Genomic DNA, 23,099 nt, shown 5'->3' with positions numbered 1-23,099 from the left:
TCACTTTTATGATAGGAAAGCACTATAAATAAGCATATTAAAGCAAGAACAGAAAGACACAATCTGAGATTAGTCAGATAACCTCTAAAACACAATAAAAAAAATCTACCATTTTGCCTAGATGAGTTTGACTACTACCATTAGTTTGTATCCTATTGATTATAATAGTTCTTCTTAATGTCTCTTTGAAAAAATCCCCAGGCTCAATGACCAAAATAAAAAAATAAAAATGACTTTCAAAGTCCAATGTCATGTTTTTCTGGATTAGAATATTAAGATTTCTTTTTATTATGTTATGTTAATCACCATACATGACATCATTAGTTTTTGATGTAGTGTTCCATGATTCATTGTTTGCATATAACACCCAGTGCTCCATGCAGAACATGCCCTCTTTAATACCCATCACCAGGCTAACCCATCCCCCACCCCCCTCCCCTCTAGAACCCTTAGTTTGTTTCTCAGAGTCCACAGTCTCTCATGGTTTGAGTCTCCCCCTCCGATTTCACCCCCTTCATTTTTCCCTTCCTGCTATCTTCTTTTTTTTTTTAACATATAATGTATTATTTGTTTCAGAGGTACAGGTCTATGATTCAACAGTCTTATACAATTCACAGCACTCACCATAGCACATACCCTCCCCAATGTCCATCACCCAGCCACCCCATTCCTCCCACCCCCCACCACTCCAGCAACCCTCAGTTTTTTTCCTGAGATTAAGAATTCCTTAAATCAGTGAGATCAGAATATTAAGATGTTAGTTGAAAATAACTACAGCATTCTCACTTGTAAAGTAAGTTACTACTTTTTAGGATGAAGTTACTTTGAAGTTTACTTTGAAGTGACAATAACAAACATTTCAAAACTTACAGGAAATCCTTTAGTGATAGGAATTTCAATATTAAAGATGAGGATTCGTGCTCTGAAACGAGTGCAAGCTTTAATGGGTTCTTTGGGGCCACAAAATATGCAGCCAACACTGCAACAAAACAAAACAAAAGAGAGAGAGAGAGAAGGTAGTTGGAGATATTCAATTAGCAGTACCTCCAAAACCGTTTACAAAGAAACAATCAAGTAAATTGGGGAGTTTTTCTAAATACTCCCTTTTGGGTTAAAGCATAGCTTTATACCACTATTAACCTTACACCATTTTTATACATTATAGCTTTCATTCAAAGGACATGTCAAGTACATGTGCTGATATGTATTAATTTCAGTTTTAAATAGGTTTTGCTTCTACAAGTGCCTATTTTTGGCCAAATAAAATTCGAAATTATATTCATTCTTTCAGTTTAGCGAGTGAATAGCAAAATCTATGTTTTGAGGTCCTATATCCAAAACAATGGTCGCTTAAACTCATTTTCTCACTCACTTGATCTTGATGATATCCATCCCAACCAACGTAAGACTAACATGATCACCTGCTGCCGCCCAGTCGACGGGTTCATCGTGCAGAGTGATTCCTGGAAATGAGTAAGAACCAAAGCATACAGTGAAACACCTCAATATCAAACCATAACAACCAAGAGAGTTTGGCTGATTTATGCCTCATCAGTCACTACTCATCATTTTCAATATGAATGGATTGAGAATGAGAAGTGTAACTGTGAGCGTTGAGGAAAACACACTTCCTCTAGACTTGACTCTTCTAGAACACCACCCTAAACATAAAGTGACTACAATTGTCCAAAAAAGGCCCATTTCAGCTTAATTAATCAAAATTTTAAAACTCATTTATACAACCAGTATATTCATTGAATACACCCCATTCAAATAGTTCACTTATATTAACAGCTGCATGCATAACAATGCAGTTCAAATGACTTGATAAGACAAAACATGGGACTAAGGAAGGTGTCCAGTAGTATTTTATTCTCTTGAATTTTGTTTTTAAACAACCACCTAAACAGTCACCTGAATTCTGTGAGTAACCCTTAGGGCATCAGTGCTCAGTCAGATGGTGTTCTTCACATGCCCCTTCCCTATTCCTGGCTCAAAAGAAATGCTTCCCAGAGAGATGAACAATGATAACTAATTACATGAAAAGTGTAGGAAATTTAACTTAAAAAATGGTCCCAGGTGTTGCTATATACCTTTATTACCTAGGGATAATCCTGGAGAACAATTACAAAGGGCATTACTCAGCTCCCTTATTCAAAAGCTTTTAAAAGGTATCTCATATTTTCTGAGATTTTCTGATTCTAAGGGGCAATTAACAGGGTAAGTTCCTTTCCACTAGAACTTTGACGAAGACAGTACATAGGCCAACCACTGTGAAATAGTTCTGGATTGAAATGTTTTTAGTAAATTATAACTCATCCATATCTTTCTCAAAGTACTTTTCCCATGTAGCATACTCTTAAGAAACTTTTTATTTTTTTGAAGATTTTATTTATTTATTTGACAGAGAGAGACACAGCGAGAGAGGAAACACAAGCAGGGGGAGTGGGAGAGGGAGAAGCAGGCTTCCTGCTGAGCAGGGAGCCTGATGTGGGGCTCGATCCCAAGACCCTGAGACCATGACCTGAGCCGAAGGCAGACGCCTAACAACTGAGCCACCCAGGTGCCCCACTCTTAGGAAATTCTCAAACAAGTTTGTTTTAGACTTTTTATGAGTTCAAGGACAACTTTAAGAGCTCTGAGACAACCTACAGTTCTTTTTCAAATTTTATGTATGTACACATCTGCATTAATCTAAAAGGGGCCATAACCTTCACCAAAGCATCAGAGAGGTTCTTGACTCCAAAAAATATAACAATTATGATATTAAGAAATGTTTCTTAAATTTTCAACTAATTAAATTTAGTTTTAAAATGTAAACTTAAAGTGACCATATCTGATTTTTGCTCTGAAATGTGGAACATTGTCTGAAGACAGGGCCTAGCTACTTACATACAACAGAGATTGCCTTTAGCTTAAGATTCTCAAGAGCTTTCATACTAGAAGTTCAATTGCAATATAAAATTTTTTAGAGGCAATCTATCATCTGATTTTCTCCCTCCAAACATGTTACACTGTCCTATATATGATATTCATCTTCTTAAGGACCTTCTTCATTGGACAGACATCACACAAAGAAGTTCTTTTATAACAATCCATGAACGTGATATGTTAATAAAATGAAAACTTAATTTACAATTTCCATTTGTTGGTAGCAGATTTAGTTACTTCTCTCTTTTAGGATACTACTGGTTAGTGACAGAATTGTTGAGATAGAAAGGTGCACTGAAAAATCAAGTAAATCAAGCAAAAGCAAGAGTTAGAAATTGAGGACTGAGAACCTCCAAGATGGGTTACAAGAGTGGCTGTCAAGGAGTTGGGTATGATCTCAGGTGCTTCTGATACAGCTTCCCCTTAAGATTAAAGATAAATGGTTAGAGTTTTTCTGGTGGGGAAAGGACAGGACGGAGAGAGGAAAAGAATGTAGTACTTCCAGAGGTAAATTATGATCTTGGAGGTTACAAAACAGCCAATCTGTAAGGTCCATGATAATTTTAGGATCATGGTTTTAATTCATGTCTACTGATTATTTTAAAAATTCCTATTCTCAAGAAAGCTCATTAACATACAAATAAATTAGGATTTCAAAAGTGTTGTAGCTCTTGATCACTTTAAAAAACAAAAGCAGAGATCTGAACTTGCAAACAACAGGTCAATGGAAAATGATTCTTTTATGAAAAGCACATTACTGGGGCGCCCGGGTGCCTCAGTCAGCTGAGCATCTGACTCTTGGTTTCGACTCAGGTCGTGATCTCACAGTTGTGAGATCAAGCCTCCTGTGGGGCTATGCACTCAGTGAGGAGTCTGCTTGAGATTCTCTCTCCCTCTGCCCCTCCTCCTGCTCATGCTCTCGTGCTCTAAAATAAATCTTAAAAAAACAAAAACAAACAAACACGGGCATTGCTTTTTATCTAAACAGAATTTTCATAATCCCTAGGCCGGCAAGAAAGAAAAAAAGTTAAAATGGAAGTAACTTTGGCTTTCATTCCCTTATTCATCTTTAAATTTAGTTTAAACTGTTACCTAAACAGATATTCATTAATTTCTTATAATCTTTAAGAAATCAGCTTTTAAAGTAAGCAAATTAATTCAAACAAAATGTACATTCAAACTTATAAACCAGTCAGGTACAAATCTGGATATAAACTATAAATAAGAGTAACAGAGGAGGGGCACCTGGGTGGCTCAGTCGGGTAAGCACCTGACTCGGTTTCAGCTCAGATTGTGATCTCAGGGTCGTGAGGTCGTGAGATCGCGAGATCGTGAGATCGAGACCTGCACTGGGCTCCATGCTCAGCAGGGAGTCAGCTTGGGATTCTCTTTCCCTTTCCCTCTGCCACTCCCACTCATTCTCTCTCTCTCTCTCTCTAAATAATATTTAAAAAACAAAAAGAGTTACAGAGGAAAAGTACCGACATCTAAAACTTTTTTATATTCTCAGTATACTTTAGCTTAGAACTGTTACAAATTATTACTCTATAGTATAAAACATCATCAATTTTATGTTGAAGTTGGAGGCTTAGTTGGAAGCTAGATTAAGATAAGTACAGAATTATAAACTTTTAAGCAGAATTAGGAAAGGGTAACACATACACTTGCAAGGTCAAAGGATTCGAAGAGAGAAATAGTCATTGGTCATTATGAAAGGCCATATATTCCAGGTGGGAAAGCAGTAATTGTGGCACATTAGCTCAATTTCTCTTTTCAACATTAGGATTCTCTGCATTTGCATCTTATTTTCTTAGGTCTTTGTGCAAAAAACTTTTTTGGTATAAACACGATCAAAGCTGTTAACTTATAGTAATTCTGAAATACATATTTCAAAACAACACAGTAGAGCAAGCAGTCTGCTTTGTTGTTGACTGTTTAGTGCCAGGATGGGGCCAGATTTAATTTCTGCTATGCATACTATTTTAAATGTATCTGTCAGGTGTCTATACATCTGGTTAAATCCTAACCAAGCTTTTAGAATCAGTGTCAGAAAAAATAAAAAGAAGAAATGCTACCACAGTTAGAATGTTCTATGTACATTTATATACACACAGTCACAACAGAAAAAAATCGTTTAATGTTTTCACATTTTTATCTTCAACAGTTAGTATCACTTTGACAGTCAGTTACAATTTCACTAAGAGGTTATTTACTCAGGAGTTAATAACTAAACTACTTTTAAAAATCTGCTGTCTCAACTTAAAGGATTTTAGCAAAAGAATCTTGCAGAGGAATACCTTTTGCAGTACAAGTTTCATTAGGAGGCATTGCTAGTAGTCGGTCACCGGTCTGGATATAACCAGCTTCAATTTTACCAGTTACACAAAATCCAGATCCTTGATCTGCAAAACATGCCCAAGTCTTACAATTCATATAGCAATGTTATCTGAGGATCACTGCTGTCAGCTACAATTAGTTCCCCAGGAGTTACATAAAACTAGTAGTGCAATGCACATTAAGCAGTGATTTTTCACAATTTTTAACATATCTACTAAACATAGCGTACTGCATTCCACTCTAGACTTTCTTATAACAATATTCATGTTATAAAAACTGAAATTTATTCCTTTTTCAAATATTTACTGAGTGCTTACTAAGTACCAAGTCATGTGTTAACCTCTAGGGATAAAAAGATGAAACGTAAGCCCCTACCCGTAAAGGGGTTCACTCCAGTGAAGAGAAAGACAAAAACAATTATACTGTCCAGAGACAAATATTATTTAGAGTGTACAATGAAAATAGAAAAAGGTACACCAAAGAATCCATGATGAGGGGAAATGACTACACTTTAGCTGGGCACTCAGAAGGAGAAAGAACAGGGGTTTACCAGGCACTTGTGTATATGTGTAGTGGGAAGAAGGAAAACACTGCTGACCCAGGATACTGTTTGTGCAAAGGCGCAGAGTCATAACTGCATGTGAGATGTGCTAAGACCAATGTGTCATTTATATGACATGTTTATGGGACCACATGGAGTAAGGAGGAAAAGGCAAGACATGAGGGCAACAGGGTTAGGAAGGGACAAATGATAAAGGGGCCTCATAAATCATGGTCAGAGTGGGAATTTCATCCTCAGTTAAAGAATAGGAAACCAGTAAAGAATACTGAACAGAGAAGTGACATGATGGTATTTCTGTGTCAGAGAGGAGGGGAGGTGGACTGAAATGCACACACTGCAGACAGGAAGTAAACTCAAGAATTTGGGAATAAAGTAGATATTTGGGTGATAAGGTAGATGACAGATAATGGCAAAAAGGGAGAAGTCTAAGATGATGGTGCATTAAATGTGAGATAGGAAATTAAGGAACAAGAGCCGTTTAGGCTTGGTGAATGTGAAGTGTCTACAAGACATACAGGTGGGAGGAGATGCATTCCAGGGGACACCAATCACATCAAATTCCATGAGAATGGGACCCCGGGAGCACACTCCCTGTGGAGATGTCCAGCAGTAGTTAGCACATGTATCCAGAGAGTGAGAACAGGCCTGAGCTGGAGATACAGATTTGGGAAGCATCAAGACACAGGAGGTAGATGAGCCATGGATGTCTGTCTGAAAACAGCACGCAGACTGAGAAAAAGACTGAAGCAACAGAACACCAGTTAGGAGACAGAAAAAGAGGAGCCCGCAAAGAAGACAGAGAAGTCAGAGAAATAGGACAGTAGTAGAAGGTGGGTCACAGAAACCAAGGGAGAAAAGTTTCAAGGTGGATATGGCTACCAGTCTCAGAAGCAATGCCAAATTCAAGTAAGGTGGAAGTAAGACAGAACTGAAAAATGTGTATTGACTTTGGCAACCAAAGGGTCATCTGAGGTTACCAAATTTGAGGTTACCAAATGACCCTTTGGTTGCCAAAGTCAATGCTGACGGGGAGGAGTGTAAGCAGAAGCCAGGAAGCAGCCGAGGAGAGAGAGAACAGAAGGTGAAAAAGCAGAGTCAGCAAATACTGTTAATCAAAGCATTATTTTTGTATTTTAAATAGGTAACAGGCATTTTAAAAAGCATTACCATATTTCTTCTACTACTAGAATTGGGAAGCTAATAATAGTGATGATTCATTTCAATTTCACTGAATGATTTTTTGGGAAGCATCTTCATTCATCCATTTATTAAGCATTTATTAAGCATGTACTACGTGCCAGGCACTGAGCTAGGTCCTGCAGATAAAGACATAGAAGAGACAGTACTCGCCCTTAAGGACTTCACAATCTTAAGTTAAATAAAAGGTACAGAAACAATTATAATGCCACACAAACAATGCAATGACAGGATACAGAGAACACAGAGGGGCACCACAGGATACGTGCATGGGTGAGCCCATCAGGTGCCGATTTATTGCTGCTCAGTTCTGAACCCACTCTGCACTGCTTGCTCAATGATAATGTTGATTTGGGAGACCACTGACATCTATACTGTACTGATTACTCCAACATATATGTTATACCCTTTTATTTATTAAGATCTTCATTCCATTTCCATTTTATAGTTTTTTAAAGAGGGTCTTGTACACATTAAATTGGATGTACCCTTAGGGATTTAATACAACACCTTCTCCAGCACGGCCTCCTAAGTTTTTCTTTCTTTGCATACAGTTTGCCCTCCGGTACCAGACAGAGTTTCCTTTCATCTTACAGTCACTCTTTTATCATATTCATATTTCTTTATATTAAACTTTCTTTTTACCAATGTATGGTATCTATCTCTCGATTGGACCCAAACTGCTACAGATGGGTAGGAGATGGACAAGTGAAGAAAAAGAAGAACAGAATACTGGGTAGCTGGAGTGGCAACAAAGATTCCATGTGGTTAAGAAATAGTTAACAATCCAGTCTGGCTGAAGGATACAGAAACTAAAGAGATCCGATGAGAGGAAAAAACACAGGAAGCTAGGAAGAGAAAGGATGAGGGGCTCCACACCTGGAGGAGGAGTATGAGCTGGGGAAATGACATAAACTGACGAGTTCCCTGGGCAGGGGAGCTAAAGAACTAGAACTATGCACTTCAAGATTACTTTGGCAACGATCCTTACACTGGCACATGAAGACAGTGTAATAATTTTGTCTAAGAAAAGAGGTCAGGAGAAAATGAAAAGCAAGGGCCAGAATGAAGCAGCACCGAAGAAGGAGCACTTACCTTTGAAAACATCAGACACACATAATCTAAAAGGCTTATCAATAGATCTCTGAGGAGGCTTGAAGGAATCTGGAAAAAATGGCAAAAAAAAAAAACCCACAAGGTTTAATTTAAAAGTAATTTTTGACTCAGGTCCAATCGGCCCATTATAGTCCCAACTCTCCTAGAAAATAATTTTCTTTTGTAATTACTAATAGCAAATTGACTCTCATTCCTACAACACTTGGTAGTTTATAAAATGTTTTCATACACGCCATCTCATTTAAGATCAATAGTCTGTGGGTTAGGTAGGACAGGCATGAGCCTCATTAATTAAATAAAGAAAATTGAGTATTATTTTAAATACTGTAGGTGATTTCAAAACTACTACAGTAGCTCTTCTGATTATAAATCCTATGCTTTTTCACACACATCACTGTCTCCCATCAAGCTTACAATGCATCAAAATTAGTATGGCAGTATACTTACCAATTTGTTCTAATAAACATAATCCTTTATACCATTTTGTGAGTTCACTTGACTGAGATCTTGTGATTAGATTTTCACCACTGAGACCACTTGTAGGGATAAAAGCTACATCACTTTCCTATTAAAAAGGATTGAATATATGAAAATTAATACAACGCTGCTTTCAACAAGTCAAAAGTCTCACTATTACCAGGCTGCACCAAGTTTGCAAATGCAACAATGTACTTTTTTAAAAGCAGTAGAAATCATAAAACCAACAGTTTTCAACTGTTTTGATTTTGCGGGAAACTTACAAATTTGTTCCCAAAACACTCAAGCATTTTTACCTGGTAACATAGGCATATTTCGTTTACATTTTGCTACAGAAATTCCCCTCCACTAGTTTTCACTGTAGTGGAAGTGTAGTTTCCATTCCTCTACAACCTCCCTAAGCTTACCCACCTAATTTAATAGCTGCAGAAAAGTCTTTTATTTTTGTTAAATCCAAGCCAATTTATAAAATATGCAATTTTCTTATGGTGAAATAACCCAACGAACCTAAGATATACATGCTACCAGGCAGAAATAAAAACAAACAAAATTAAACATACTTAAGACAAGAACACCAAAGTGTTAGGTTTTTCTCCCATATCAGTAAGATGAGACTAAAGATAACTAAATAAATTTAAAATTATCTTACCTTAAAACCTGCTTGCTTAAGAAAGTGCCCAAGCTTTCCAGTAATCTCTTGAAACCTTTCTTGTTGCCAATTAACCTGATAAAGATTCAATTTTTAAAACTATGCTTCAGACCATGCTATATATAAAATTTAAATTTCTGCAATAAAATATAAAAAAATCAAGACTATAAAATATAAATATAAAATCTATTCAATATGAAATCTATTAAAATTTAACTGGGAAAATGAACCCTTACTATTAATATGATCTAAAAATAACTTTTCCTACAACAGAAAGCCTAGAAACAAACTCCAATATATATATATATAGAACTTTTTGTATATGCTGTAAGTGATTTCAAATGTAAGGAGACAGAGTAAGTAATTTATTAAACTGCGCTCGGACCAAATACTGTAAATAAAATAAAATTATTGATACACACCCCCCAAGCCAAATAAACTAAAAATGTGTATGTGATATGAACTCTGCATGCTGTAGTATTCAGGGCTAAGTTTAACAATGTGTAACTTACTTGGAAATTCTTGTCAAAATAAGATGAATTAATGGATGGACACAGGGTAGACAGACAAAGATGCAATCAAGTATGTAGGAGAATCTTAAGTAGTGGGTATAATATGGTATTTATTGTAAAATTCTTTCTATTATTCTTTTCTTTTTTCTATTCTCTGTATTTGAATTTTTTCATACTAAAATACTAGGGAAAAATAAAAGATAGGTGTAATAATGATACTGTAAAAGAACTATGTAGAAAAATGTAGGTGAATAAGTATCTGATCTCAGGGTAAGCAAACACCTAAGCATAAAAAAAAAATCAAAAGGAAATATTTATAAATTTGAATATATGTCAAAAACACACAAAATGAAAAGTAAAATGGGGCGCCTGGGTGGCTCAGTCGGTTAAGCGACTGCCTTCGGCTCAGGTCATGATCCTGGAGTCCCGGGATTGAGTCCCACATCGGACTCCCTGCTCAGCAGGGAGTCTGCTTCTCCCTCTGACCCTCTTCCCTCTCGTGCTCTCTATCTCTCATTCTCTCTCTCTCTCAAATAAGTAAATAAAATCTTTAAAAAAAAAAATTTATAAAAAAAGAAAAGTAAAATGAAAAGTAAACAAATTGGGAAAAATACATAAGATAAAGGATTAATATCTTTACTAAGTAAATTATACTTAAAAATTGGTAAGAAGTTCTGAAAATGAGCAAATTATATAAATAATTCCAAAATTAAAAATATAAATGATTAATAAATATACAAAGTATATTTAAATATTATTAAGATTTGTTGGAGAGTAAGTTAACAAAAAAGAAACATGTTTTGCATATCAAATTGGAAAATAATCATTTAATAACAGCAGTATTGATTAAGTGTTCGGGAAAGTGCATATACTCTATGTGCTCAGAGTAAATAACTAGAACTTTTCTTGAAGGCATTTTGATCATATCTATAGCAAGTCTTAAAAATGCAAATGCCCTTAGGCCCAGAAATTTCCAAAGAATAAGCTATTTCTAAATACACACACACACATCCCTGGAAATATTCACAAATAGGGGATTATTTGAATAAGTTACATATATCTTTAAAACAGACTAGAAAAAAGCTGTAAAAACAACCTGTTCATACAAAAGCCAATTACTTGGAAACATGCACAAGATTATCATTTTTTTAAAAAGGAGATAACAAAACAAATTATAACACATCGTTATGAAGAAAAATATTTTCACCTATAAAAATAAACAGGATGGATACACAAAAGGAAAAGTTAAAAGATTTTGGGGGAAAAAGGGGAGTTGGAAATATAGGTTATTTCAGGTTTCTTTATACTAAATCAAATTGTGTATTATTTTATAACTAAAAACAATTTTAAGATTTTTTTTTTTAATTTAAATCCAATTAGCCAACATATAGTACATCATTAGTTTTTGGGTAAGATTTTTAAAATTAATGTTGAAAGTGAGAGAAGACATCTTTTTTGCTTAAAAATTACTTGTATCTCATTTATTTAATATGAGGATCATGAATTAATTCTTTTAAATATGGCCACCAGACTAATAAGATGTACACTAGTCACCTATGAGGTCATCGATACAACAGGATAACATCTTAACATCTGAAATGAAATGAACACTCGTTCGCCTTCAAATACCTGATCCATCTTATTGACCGCAACCGCAAGCTGTGTGACTCCAAGAGAACGAACCAAGAGGCCATGTTCCCGTGTTTGTCCCCCAGTCTCAAATCCAGCTTCAAACTCTCCCCTGCTGGCGTCTACAACTAAAATGGCTACATCCGCCTAAGGAAGAAGAAGTAATCAAAACTAGGAATAACATCACAGCATTTTAATTCAAAGAAAAGATTAGTCTATTAATTGTGGTCAGATTTTAAAGGCAGACTCTAACCTGAACACCAAACCCCAAAGCAAATCAAAGACCTACACAGATGGGTTAAATTTAAATATAAAAAAAATACCAGCACATGGCCAAAAATAATGACATAAAGAATAAAAAAAATTCCCATATTTGATTACATAACAAAGTATCTAGGCAAAAGAGGAAACACATAAACACGGTTTAAACATAAGTAAACAGGGACAGATATTTGTAAAAGTTATACTCTTAATATGAATTTTACTAAAACAGGGAAAAAAGACACAGCTCTGTAGAAAAATAAAGGGTACAAGCAAACAAAATGCTAAAGAAATACAAATGGCCGAGAACCATTAAAAAATTCAAATTCACTAGAAACCAAAAAAAAAAAAAAAAAGGGCATTAAAAGCACATGAATATATTCTTTCCTTCTCCCACTTTTAGAAATCACATAAGCCAGACTTAAAAGACAGAATGATTTACTACAGGCAAGGGTGTAGTGAGACCAGCATTCTTCCGCACCGCCTGTTTAAGGGAGGAAGCTTTCTGGAGGGCATTTTCACAGTAAGTAACAAGAGCCTTAAAATTATACTTGTATTTTGCTTCCCATCACTTCCACTTCCTGGAATTTATCCTAGAGAATTATAAATCAACAAAGATGTTTACCAGAGTACTATTTATAATGAAGAAAAACTGAATAAACGAGTTATCCAAAAAGAGCACGTTCACCCTTTACGGCAGAGAAAAAGAATCTTGACTTAACAAGGGTTCCTAACCTTTCTGGAGCATTTTGAGAATCAGGTGAAAGACATTTTTCCTCTCACACTCCATTTACACACAAAAAAAGGGAGGAAAAAAGCTAACCTTAGCCTTAGGTTCTTTTCCTCTTTAGCCTTATTAACACTAGTTTTACAGGTTCCCACTATTCTTTTATGTTGATTTTTTTTTTAATTTTATTTATTTATTTGTTTGAAAGAGAAAGCAAGCAGAAGCAGTGGGAAGCGGCAGGCAGAGGGAGAAGCAGGCTTCCCGCTGAGCAAGGAGCCCGATGTGGGACTCGATCCCAGGACCCCGAGATCATGACCTGAGACGAAAGGCAGACACTTAACTGCTAACCAACTGAACCACCCATGCGCTCCTGTGTCGATACTTCTTTATGTGACTCCACTTGCATCATGTGGATGCAGTCTTCGAAAATTTGTAGAGAATGGTTTGTGCACTTTCATCCTCATCAACTATTTCTGTCGATGCACTGTGAGGACGTTCTTGAAAGGAGCACTCTTGCATTTTTCCCCCTTTGAGGTTTTTGCCTTGCAGGCCTACCTGTTCTTACAAAAATTTTTTTTTCTCTAATCCAGGATGTAATAATGAACTCCAGCAGTCCCCTCCTGAGCGAGCTAGCTCAGACTGGTACTGGATAATCGCTCTCTGGAGAGTCCTCTTACATTCCATCCACAGGAAGCACTCTGGGCCTTTGGTCTGAACAGAGTCCATAATAGCTTTCCTCTTCGTTGTTTCCTCAATGACATTTTAAGTTTGTGCTATCCAGTCTTTAAAGAATTTCACATACATTGCCATATAATCTTTACCATAATGAGAAATAAAATGGTCATAAAGTAAGTAAAGAATTTATCAGATACTTTGCTCTGAACAGAACTTTACATTAGAAGTATCAACCACATACTTTGGTGGGGCAATTTACACTATGATTTCTGTTCTTTTTTCCTTTTATTCTTACCCAAATATTCCTGCCTTTCTTCTCGTCTTAAGAGTTCAGCATTCATTTCCAATTCTTCCTGACTTGAAACACTGAACCCTAACTTCTTCAACGAGATCCAGTTCTTTGAACAAGAATTCTTGGTTAAGAGCACAAATTGGAGCAATCCATTTGAAAACTGACTCTGTTTCACTCATGTGCACTCACTAACAGGCCTTACACCTCACCTCAGGCAAACTGCTTAATCTTGCTGGGTATCATTTTACTTGTATGTAAGTGCTGAATCACTAAATTGTACACCTGAAACTAATATTACACTGTATGTTGACTAGAATTTAAATAAAAACTTTAAAAAGAAAAAGAGTGCACTTGGTTGTGAGAAGCACAGGGTGTTTTATGGAAGTGTGGAATGACAATATTGTACACCTGAAAATAGTATTACACTATATCCTAATTAACTGGAATTTAAATGAAAACTTAAAAAAAGAAAAAAATTTGCTCACTTCACAGAAACAATGAAAAGTGTAGTTTATATAAAGCACCCAGCCCTGACCTTCCAAATCCTAGACTCAATAACTGTAAATCTCCTTCTAATCAGGTTTTGCTGATAACTGTCAAATTATATTTATTTTCTTAGGTTAAAATCTGAAATTCATTGGGATGCCTGGGTGGCTCAGTCGGTTAAGCACCTGCTTTTGGCTCAGGTCATGATCCCAGGGTCCTGGGGTCGAGTTCCGCACAGGGCTCCCTGCTCAGCGGAGAGCCTGCTTCTCCCTCTCCCTCTGCTGCTCCCCGTTTGTGCTCTCTCCCTCTGTCAAATAAACAAAATCTAAAAAAAAAAATTTTTTTTTTGAAATTCATTGAATTGACATTAAGATTTCGAAGGCAATAAGTATTCTTCCTAATTCTCTTTCCTATTACCATCTCCAAAAAATTCCGGGGCAATTTCTCTATTTTTTCATGCAGCAGCTTGTCTTTGGGAGCTCAAATGCCTACAATGCCTACACATTTTTAAGGAAGCCTTTTCAGCACTACAAAGAGATCTTTCCTTGTCACATATACTGTGTATATCCTTCTTGCAGTACATTTGTGTTAGCCTTTCGTCTTTACACGTTTTACCTTCCTACATGATCTCCTTGAGGAGAAGCAGCATACCCCACATTTTTCTTTGCATCCCTAAAAGCCTACCCCAGTATTTTGCAGGTTAAGTTCCCTAATATGTTGAGCCCATTTCTTCATTTGTCATATAAGAGAATTCAGTAAGATAATTTCTGAAATCCTTTCCTATGCTAATTCCATTAGGAGTTTGGAAAAAATGATCTTTATGATTATTCTGGATTCTAAGATTCTAGGATTCAAAGACATTTTACTATAACTGCTTGATGTTTGCCTCTCCCATTAAACTACCAAAATGTGCTTCTTAGTTCGTATCCCTACACTGCCTACCATAGCGCGTGGTACACAGCAGACATTCAGCAAGTATTCATCGAATGAAAATACGGACACACACACAAACACACACACACACAATGAAACAAAGGGAAAAATATATTGTATCCTTTGGTAAATGCAATGAGAAGTACACTAATTTAAAAAAGGGATGGGGCACCTGGATGGCTCAGTTGGTAGAACATGCAACTCTTGGTCTCGGGGTTGTGGGTTCGAGCCCCACCGTGGGTGGAGAGATTACTTAAAAATAAAATCTTTAAAAAAAGTAAAATAAAACAGGGATAATATGCACCTTCATTATAAGGATTAAACTAAGTGTATACAAAACACCTCATACAGTGTCTAGTCCATATCTGGTACTCAGTCAAGAGTGTAATTATTTTTCAGTCTTCAATATCTTGTTCAGTCCATGGACCTTAAATTAATATTCTGAAATTATGTATCAACTTCCTAAAATAGAATATTTTCTCATTTATCTTCAAATATATTCTAATTTATTTATATAACATCCTTTTTAGGTTGACGAATGCTCATATTAACATGCCCTTTAAATAGATGTTAAGAACTCAGAAAATGGCCAATTGCTTAAGTCACACTTATTGCCAAATTACACAGGCAAACTTTTGAACTCTTCACATTTTCCAATAATCATCTTTTATTAAAAAAAAAATCCATGTCCTCTATGTGCAGTGCTATTTTTATTGTTTAATTACTTAAAGTTATTATCTTTGATTTTTTTCCATATCCTTAAGAATCATGTAATTCTACAAGTTGCAACTATTTTTTAATCCTACAAAGAAAGTAAATAAACCACAGGGGCAAAACTCCCAAGCTTTACTGTTTCTGCATAAATCAGTGCTTTTAAAAGATACAGGCCTTTAATATAAATACAGCAAAAAGGCAGATATTGAAATATTCACTCCAACTTATTAATTAATATAATATAAAGCTATATCTCATCCAGTACTTTACCATTATTTTTACTATAAGAAATTCATAGCTTTTATACATTTGCTTCTATATAATTATTAGAAAAACTTTTATATGGTACCAATAAGATCATAAAAATACAATCTTTATTTTTTCAAAATTTTTCAAAAGTTAAAATTTTTAATTTCAAAATATTTTAAAAGTTATAATCCTAGAATTATAAGCTCAGCATCAGGAAATTGTATGTACAATCAGTGTAGTATAATTCAGGAAATATCTGGTACCTGGGCTGCTCCTGTAATCATATTTGGAATGAAATCCTTATGGCCCGGAGCATCCATTAATGTAATAACTTTGGTTGTGGTCTCAAACTTTGTCATACCAACGTCCATTGTTACTCCCCTTAAAGAAAACATAAAATGGTTAGAACGCACTATAGAAATCATCAGTGCTATGGACTAAATTACTTAATAATATAAGCTAAATGACAGTCTAAATTCTTAAGAAATAATGGGAATTTTATTACACTGTCTATTATTTTGACAAATTAAGCTATCAATTGGGGCTAGAATCTCTGCTGTAACAAAATTTCACGTGTATGGCTTTAAAATAAGGCTGTGGATACAACAAGAGCTTAATCAAAATGCTGGATATTTCCCATTTCTCTTTTTTTTTCCTTTGGTAAAAGGCTAGGTAGACTGTGAGCAAACAAAGATATATGGGGACACCTGGAGGAGGAAACAGTAAATACTGCACATGAGACGGTAACGTGGAGCATGACCACTATCGGGAGGAAATTTTCCTCATCTTCATATGTAGATGCTTCACTAATTATAAAAATAAACATAAAACTTTCATTTGCAAGGTAGGTCAGTATGTTACACATTTAGAAAAAAAAGAAATATCAAAGGAGAAAGCAAATTTTTTAAAAACTGCAAGAGATAAACAGTAGTTTGTTTCCCATCCTGTTTCGTCCTTCTTAGAGACCAACACAGGCCTCTTCTTAGCCACAAAAATGTAGGTTCAGCTTGTAAGAAAGCCCAGGGAGAGTCTACAAAGGTACTGAGTCTTTCCAGACATCAGGAAAAGGAAATCGGGTGGGCAATAAACTGGGTAATCATTCATCCTGATTTGCCCCAAACAGTCCAAAATAAGGAATGAGCACTCCCTTTTACTATCAAGTGTTCTGACAATGATAATAATTTCTGTGTCTCCCCTAGCAGAGCGAGCAGTAACTGTGGGTCTGGTTGATCAAGTCATTCTAGCTTAAACAATGGGCCATTTGATTTGGTGAAAATGATGCTTAATTCTCTCTAATAATCTTCAAATAATTGCCTAGAATACTGGTGAACCAAGACTTATTCTGAGCTCCTCCCTAAGACTGCTTTGACCAGAATACACACTTGAGCCAGCTCTGGTCTGCATTTGTAACCCTAAGGATATATAAATGTCACTCATTTTACTAATTTCTGTTCAACATCTGAGAATAGATGATTTATAAATATTTAACGTGGTGGGATAACACACTGTATTTTTGAAATGCTATTAAGGAATATACAGTGGTGAGTTAAAACTCTCATTATGTATCTAGAAGCATCTGCTATCTACAGAACCAAGGAATATTCTAAAACTGCATCATGCTGAGCAACAGAAAACTACAAGCAGCAAAAATATAACAGCCAACCAGTAGATGTATTATCAAAAATAAAAAATAAAAATAAAAACCCCACTAAAATTATTGACTATTCTAGGAATTAGATAATTAGCTCACTTGCCAGCTCCATGCACATATTAAGTAAATTCAAACAAGTTATTCTAACTTAAATTTTACTGTTCTCAATCTCTTTACCTACTTAGCAGATGACACAAATATAACTAAAGAGCCATATATTTTAAAAATCTGCTTGGTAAGCTGGTAGATGGAAATTATTTAGTCTTCTAACACTGACATCATACAAAAATTCCACTGTTTTCCAATATTCATTTTCCAAAAATTTGCAACCAACTAATTTTCCTTACGAGGTTGGAAAACAAGCTTATGATGTGATATAGAATAAAAAAGACCACCTACAAGAAAAAAAAAAAAACAACCCACCATGATATAAAATTCTGTTTATCAGAAGAGCTAAGGAATATTGTGACCCTTGAGAACTACCTTATATATTATAATGTAGACTATTCAAGACTCCGCAAGAAAATAAATACACACTTTTTTTAAAGTATGAAAATCCAAATATATTCTCTAATCATACTCAGAAGGAAGATAGGGAACATGGGATAATTTCTTGGTTGATTTAGGACTTTCAGAGGACTTCAGAGTCTTTAGTCATTATTTTGACACAGTTGATATACCTGCCATTTCACTTAGTAGCTGTCCCCATCCTTTCCTGACAAAGGTGCCATTGGCTCCCCCCGCCTGGACAGTTCTGACATGATACATACCACCACTCTAAAAAGACCTCAAAAGAAATACTTTGGGGGCGCCTGGGTGGCTCAGTCGTTGGGCATCTGCCTTCGGCTCAGGTCATGATCCCAGGGTCCTGGGATTGAGCCCCGCATCGGGCTCCCTGCTCTGCAGGAAGCCTGCTTCTCCCTCCCCCACTCCCCCTGCTTGTGTTCCCTCTCTCGCTGTGTCTCTCTGTCAAATAAATAAAATCTTTAAAAAAAAAGAAAAGAGAAGAAATACTTTGGCCAGAGGTATATGAGTAGCTGTTCTCTCCTGCAGAGTTAGCACTGGGCACAGCAATAGACTAGGTTAAATCCCTACGGTAGGAAGTAAGTCTAATTACTAGTTTGTTGACTCTATCTCATATAAAAACACTACAGAAAGTATGAAGATGAATTAAGTCTGATAATTTAAATTTACTGGTCATTTTAGTTCCAGACAAGACAGTTTACTACAAAAAGTTACCTGTCCTTAAAGTTACCTTATATAAAATTTAGCCTTATTCATAATTTTAATTCAAAATCAAGTCAATTTGGGCGCCTGGGTGGCTCAGTCGTTAAGCGTCTGCCTTCGGCTCAGGTCATGGTCCCAGGGTCCTGGGATCGAGTCCCACATCAGGCTCCCTGCTCAGCAGGAGGCCTCCTTCTCCCTCCCCCACTCCCCCTGCTTGTGTTCCCTCTCTCTCTGTCAAATAAATGAATAAAATCTTTAAAAAAAGAAATCAAGTCAATCTGACATATACTTAGAGAAGGGACAACTGAAACTTCTCCCACAGAATAAGTAACTAAGGTTTTTTACTGCCTTTTTCTGTGTGCGGTTTTTGTTTGTTTGTTTATAAACATTCTTTTCAACTATTCTCATAGAATTTGGAAGAGTAGAAAATGTATATAGACATAATGGAAACTATAATAAAAATATTTCCCTGATAATTAAAAGCTTTTCTCTAAAAGAAGTTTCTAAAATATTTCATGGCATGTTTCATACATATTCAACACATACTACATACTTATTTAAAAGATTATATATCATTTCAAACTGAAAATTTTGAAATATAGTGACTACCTTTCCCTTTCTTCGCCAGTCTCATCCAAGACCCATGCATATGCAAACGAAGCTTTGCCAGCCTTTTTAGACTCTTGTTCATACTTATGCATAGTTCTTTTGTTTACATTACCCAGAAGATAAAGCATATGGCCCATCAGAGTACTTTTCCCAGCATCAACATGACCTAAGGAAAATTGATTCAGGATTAATACTCAGTACATTTTCAGACGCTGTTCACATTGAGGCATTGCATGAATATGTAATCCAATAGTTCATGTCAGTGTTTAGAGTAATAAATACCAATTTTTATCAAATGATAGTTAAAGTAAATGGAGAAAAAACTGTGTCTCTTTAGAGAGGGGGACATTTCCTTGACTTTTGGACATTCAAACTGTCAATAAGACATGGCATTTTGGAAACATTCACAAAATGAAAATGCCACAAGCAAGTCTAATGACCTCGTTGGTAACTTGGCATTATTTCCCCCAGGGTGACCAGAAAGCATTATGATGTGATGCCTCCTTGCTTGTGTCCATTTACACCCAGACAGAAACTCAGAGCGGGAACGAGCGTCCGTGCTGCCACCAGGAAGCGGCCAGGCTAAGGCAGAGGTGACCGGGCACTCAGAGGAGCAAAACACATTACCAATGACCACCAAGTTGAGGAGCTGCTTCCCGCCCTGCCGCTTCTCCAGTTCCGCTTTGACATCTATTTGCTGCCTCAGCTTGCCAGACTTTTTCACCGGCGTTGGTGCTGAACTCTGCTCTTCTGATGTTTGAATGGTGTGGGATGGAAGAACTGATTTAGAAACAGTGTCAAGAACATCAGAAGCAGCAATGCCGGTTCCTTCACTAAGATGTCCTTTTGGAGGTGTGTGGAAACTGTGACCATTTTCTTCAGTTACTCTACAGAAAACAGAGATAGGAAAAAAAGTGTTTAAACCAACTCAACTGACATCCTATAAGGTCAGAAGGGCAGAGGAGTTGTCTCTTCTTATTCCTTACACTTGCAGACCAAAATGATCTCTGCTAAGTGGCTAGTCTATTAAGGTGGAAATGACAAGTTAGCTAGACCCAAACCACACAAATACAGACAGACGTGGAGGATCCCAGGAGAAAAACAGTCCAGCAAACAGTACGATAAGAAAAAAATATCCTGTAAAATAACAGAATTAGGGCCATAGCCTTAGCCATACAGTCCTATCAAAACAGATGGCATAATGGAGATATTTTGTAAAACCTGGCTCTAAATGTCTTCCTAAAGATAAAGTAGTATTTTAAAAAAATAGTTTCATCCCTAACTCATTCTTCCAACAGGACAGAGACTTAACAATCTTTTTTGCTCCAACACTATCCTTAAGGGAGGTAACTCTGTCTACATTTTCTTAATACTTACAGCAAAGAAATTTTTAATTCATTAATTCAACTAATACTTGATTTTCTAAAAACTACAACTTCTACTAGGCATTGATGCTGAGAAGAAAAGATGGAGATGAGAAATTTATCTACTAATCCCAAAAGCTTACAATCCAGTGAGGGACTCAAATATATAAAGTAGAAACCAGGCCATCTAGCACAACTTACTTGCTCTTTGATAATGATGATGCCCCCAAAAGTAAACACTGACCTTAGTTCATCAGCTCTTTGACTGTTATCTACAGAAACCGTATCAGTGCTATCTATCCCATGGACAGCTAGCAGCAATGTGATCTAATCAACCAGCCTACAACAGACTTTACATTCCTTTCAGTGACATAGATAAATAGAAACAGGCCAAAGAACAGGTCAAATTGCAAGTTATTAAGAATGAAACCAATCCGGGCGCCTGGGTGGCTCAGTTGGTTAAGCGACTGCCTTCGGCTCAGGTCATGATCCTGGAGTCCTGGGATCGAGTCCCGCATCGGGCTCCCTGCTCAGTGGGGAGTCTGCTTCTCCCTCTGACCCTCTTCCCTCTCGTGCTCTCTATCTCTCATTCTCTCTCTCTCAAACAAATAAATAAAATCTTTAAAAAAAAAAAAGAATGAAACCAATCCTATTCAATTCAATTTGGAACTGGCAAAGAATTACATACAAAAAGCAGTTTCTGTGAGAATAGTACATTATTTTCTTCTTGTCCACTGCACAAAAAACAGAATCCTTTTTCCCTCTCAGGGCACTTTTATGTGCTGAACACTGACCCTTCATCCTAGCCCTCAGGAAAGAGTCCCATTAGTTATATTTGCAACTGCATTAAAAACCTCATACCCACTCCCCTTTTCTCTTGCTTTTGTAAATCTCTACTAACAATTTTGGTGTTCTTTGTTAACACCACGTAGGCAGATTGGCTTCATCTAGATCCACAGGGAAAAAAATTTAAGTATGTGGAAAACCGTCCAGTTCTTTTAAAGGATTCCAACAGGTTAAATTAAGTGAAATCTTAAGACTATAATTTGCAAACATTTGAATGACCACAGCTAGTTCTAAAACCAAAACATGACAACTCTGCATTTAGACAAGTTGAAAAAACCCCTACAAATTGTAACAAAAGTGTTCAACCAAAATAACTAGACATGGGCTATGGTTCTGCTCCGACCTGGGAGAAATCACAATTTCTGGTTTCAAATCTCTGTTTTTAGTTACAGAAGCTTTTCTTCAAAGGAAAGCTTATGTTAACTCCAGTACAGAGAAGAGATCCAAGCAGAATGGCTATGGCTGACAGCAGGTAGGGCCCAGAAGCTCAGCTGGCCCAGCAGTTCAAGGGCTTCACAAAGCATGGGTCTGACTTGATCGTTTCATTTACAACTCATTAAAATGAAAGGTTTGCTTTTCTCTTGGTTTCATGAAAACATTCAAATAAATTCTAGGTAAAATACAAATTAGTTCACTAAATTATACAGTGTTAGAAAGAAGTGACCAAATTAGAAAAGCATCCTAGGTTAAGTTTGTGCTTATTAAAAACTTCTACATATTATGAGGTAAAATTCAGTATTTTAAGGTTTTGAAAAATCTCTGAGACCTAAAAAGACTGTTAACTACTAACTGATATGAAAAAAAGAGTAAAGTGGTTGAATTTTTTTCAAGTGCTTTCTGATACAATTTTGTAAACTTATCTATTATTATAAAATGACTACTCTGGTGTTTTTCCTAAACCATCTTTCCAAAAGTAGGAATATTTCTACATGAATCTACAGGCTTAACTTTTCTTCTTCATTTATTTAAATGAGACTGGGAAACTAATTTAAATTTAAGAGTTTTCTATGCAAGGTTCTAACCATTTATACTTTTTCTAGAGAGGTATTTACCATCTTTAATATTAGTGAAGAAAAAGTTTGCTGTTTTAGTTTCTTCTAAGCAATGCATCACCCCTTTTTCATGAGCTGCCATTGGGAATCACACTATGTAGGTATTCATGATGCTGAAATCTTGACTCAGAAGTGTTTCATTAATCCAATCAGAACAACAGCCTAAGTATTATCCTCAGTATAAACTTGTTAAAAATCCTATATAAGTATTTGACACAAATATAGCTTGGTCCTTCAGCAATATTATGCATTTCTGAGTATCCTGATCTGTACCTACAGACCTCTCATGTTCTGATGACTTCTCTCCTAGAGCTGTAACAAAATATTGATTCAGACTGTTTTATCACCTTTACATTTTCCCAAGTTGGTTGGTTTAAGATTTTATTTATGTATTTGACAGAGAGAGCTAGAGAGCACAAGCAGAGTAAACAACAGAAGGAGCGGGAGAGGGTGCCTGGGTGGCTCAGTTGGTTAAGCGACTGCCTTCAGCTCAGGTCATGAGCCTGGAGTCCCAGGATCGAGTCCCGCAACAGGCTCCCTGCTCAGCAGGGAGTCTGCTTCTCCCTCTGACCCTCCCCCCCTCTTGTGCTCTCTCTCTTTCAT

At 36.2% G+C, this 23,099-nt stretch overlaps 1 protein-coding gene across 2 annotated transcripts in view; it reads right to left on the bottom strand.

The window, feature by feature from the left end:
- Positions 1 to 23,099, bottom strand: part of HBS1L (HBS1 like translational GTPase) — an 86,406-nt gene that overhangs the window by 10,889 nt on the left and 52,418 nt on the right. The window contains exons 6-15 of one of the 2 annotated variants that reach the window (XM_027601352.2): positions 19,862 to 20,121; positions 19,235 to 19,400; positions 16,011 to 16,128; positions 11,411 to 11,557; positions 9,270 to 9,344; positions 8,591 to 8,708; positions 8,123 to 8,191; positions 5,229 to 5,333; positions 1,373 to 1,463; positions 871 to 979 (exon numbers count right to left, since the gene is read on the bottom strand). In XM_027601352.2, coding sequence (XP_027457153.1) covers positions 871 to 979; positions 1,373 to 1,463; positions 5,229 to 5,333; positions 8,123 to 8,191; positions 8,591 to 8,708; positions 9,270 to 9,344; positions 11,411 to 11,557; positions 16,011 to 16,128; positions 19,235 to 19,400; positions 19,862 to 20,121 — 1,258 coding nt within the window. The remainder of the gene's footprint in view (positions 1 to 870; positions 980 to 1,372; positions 1,464 to 5,228; positions 5,334 to 8,122; positions 8,192 to 8,590; positions 8,709 to 9,269; positions 9,345 to 11,410; positions 11,558 to 16,010; positions 16,129 to 19,234; positions 19,401 to 19,861; positions 20,122 to 23,099) is intronic. The other variant, XM_027601353.2, reaches the window with a different exon arrangement.

The sequence above is a fragment of the Zalophus californianus genome, chromosome 7 (assembly GCF_009762305.2).
Source record: "Zalophus californianus isolate mZalCal1 chromosome 7, mZalCal1.pri.v2, whole genome shotgun sequence".
NCBI lineage: Eukaryota > Metazoa > Chordata > Mammalia > Carnivora > Otariidae > Zalophus > Zalophus californianus.
This window is presented reverse-complemented; position numbering and strand designations above follow the sequence as displayed.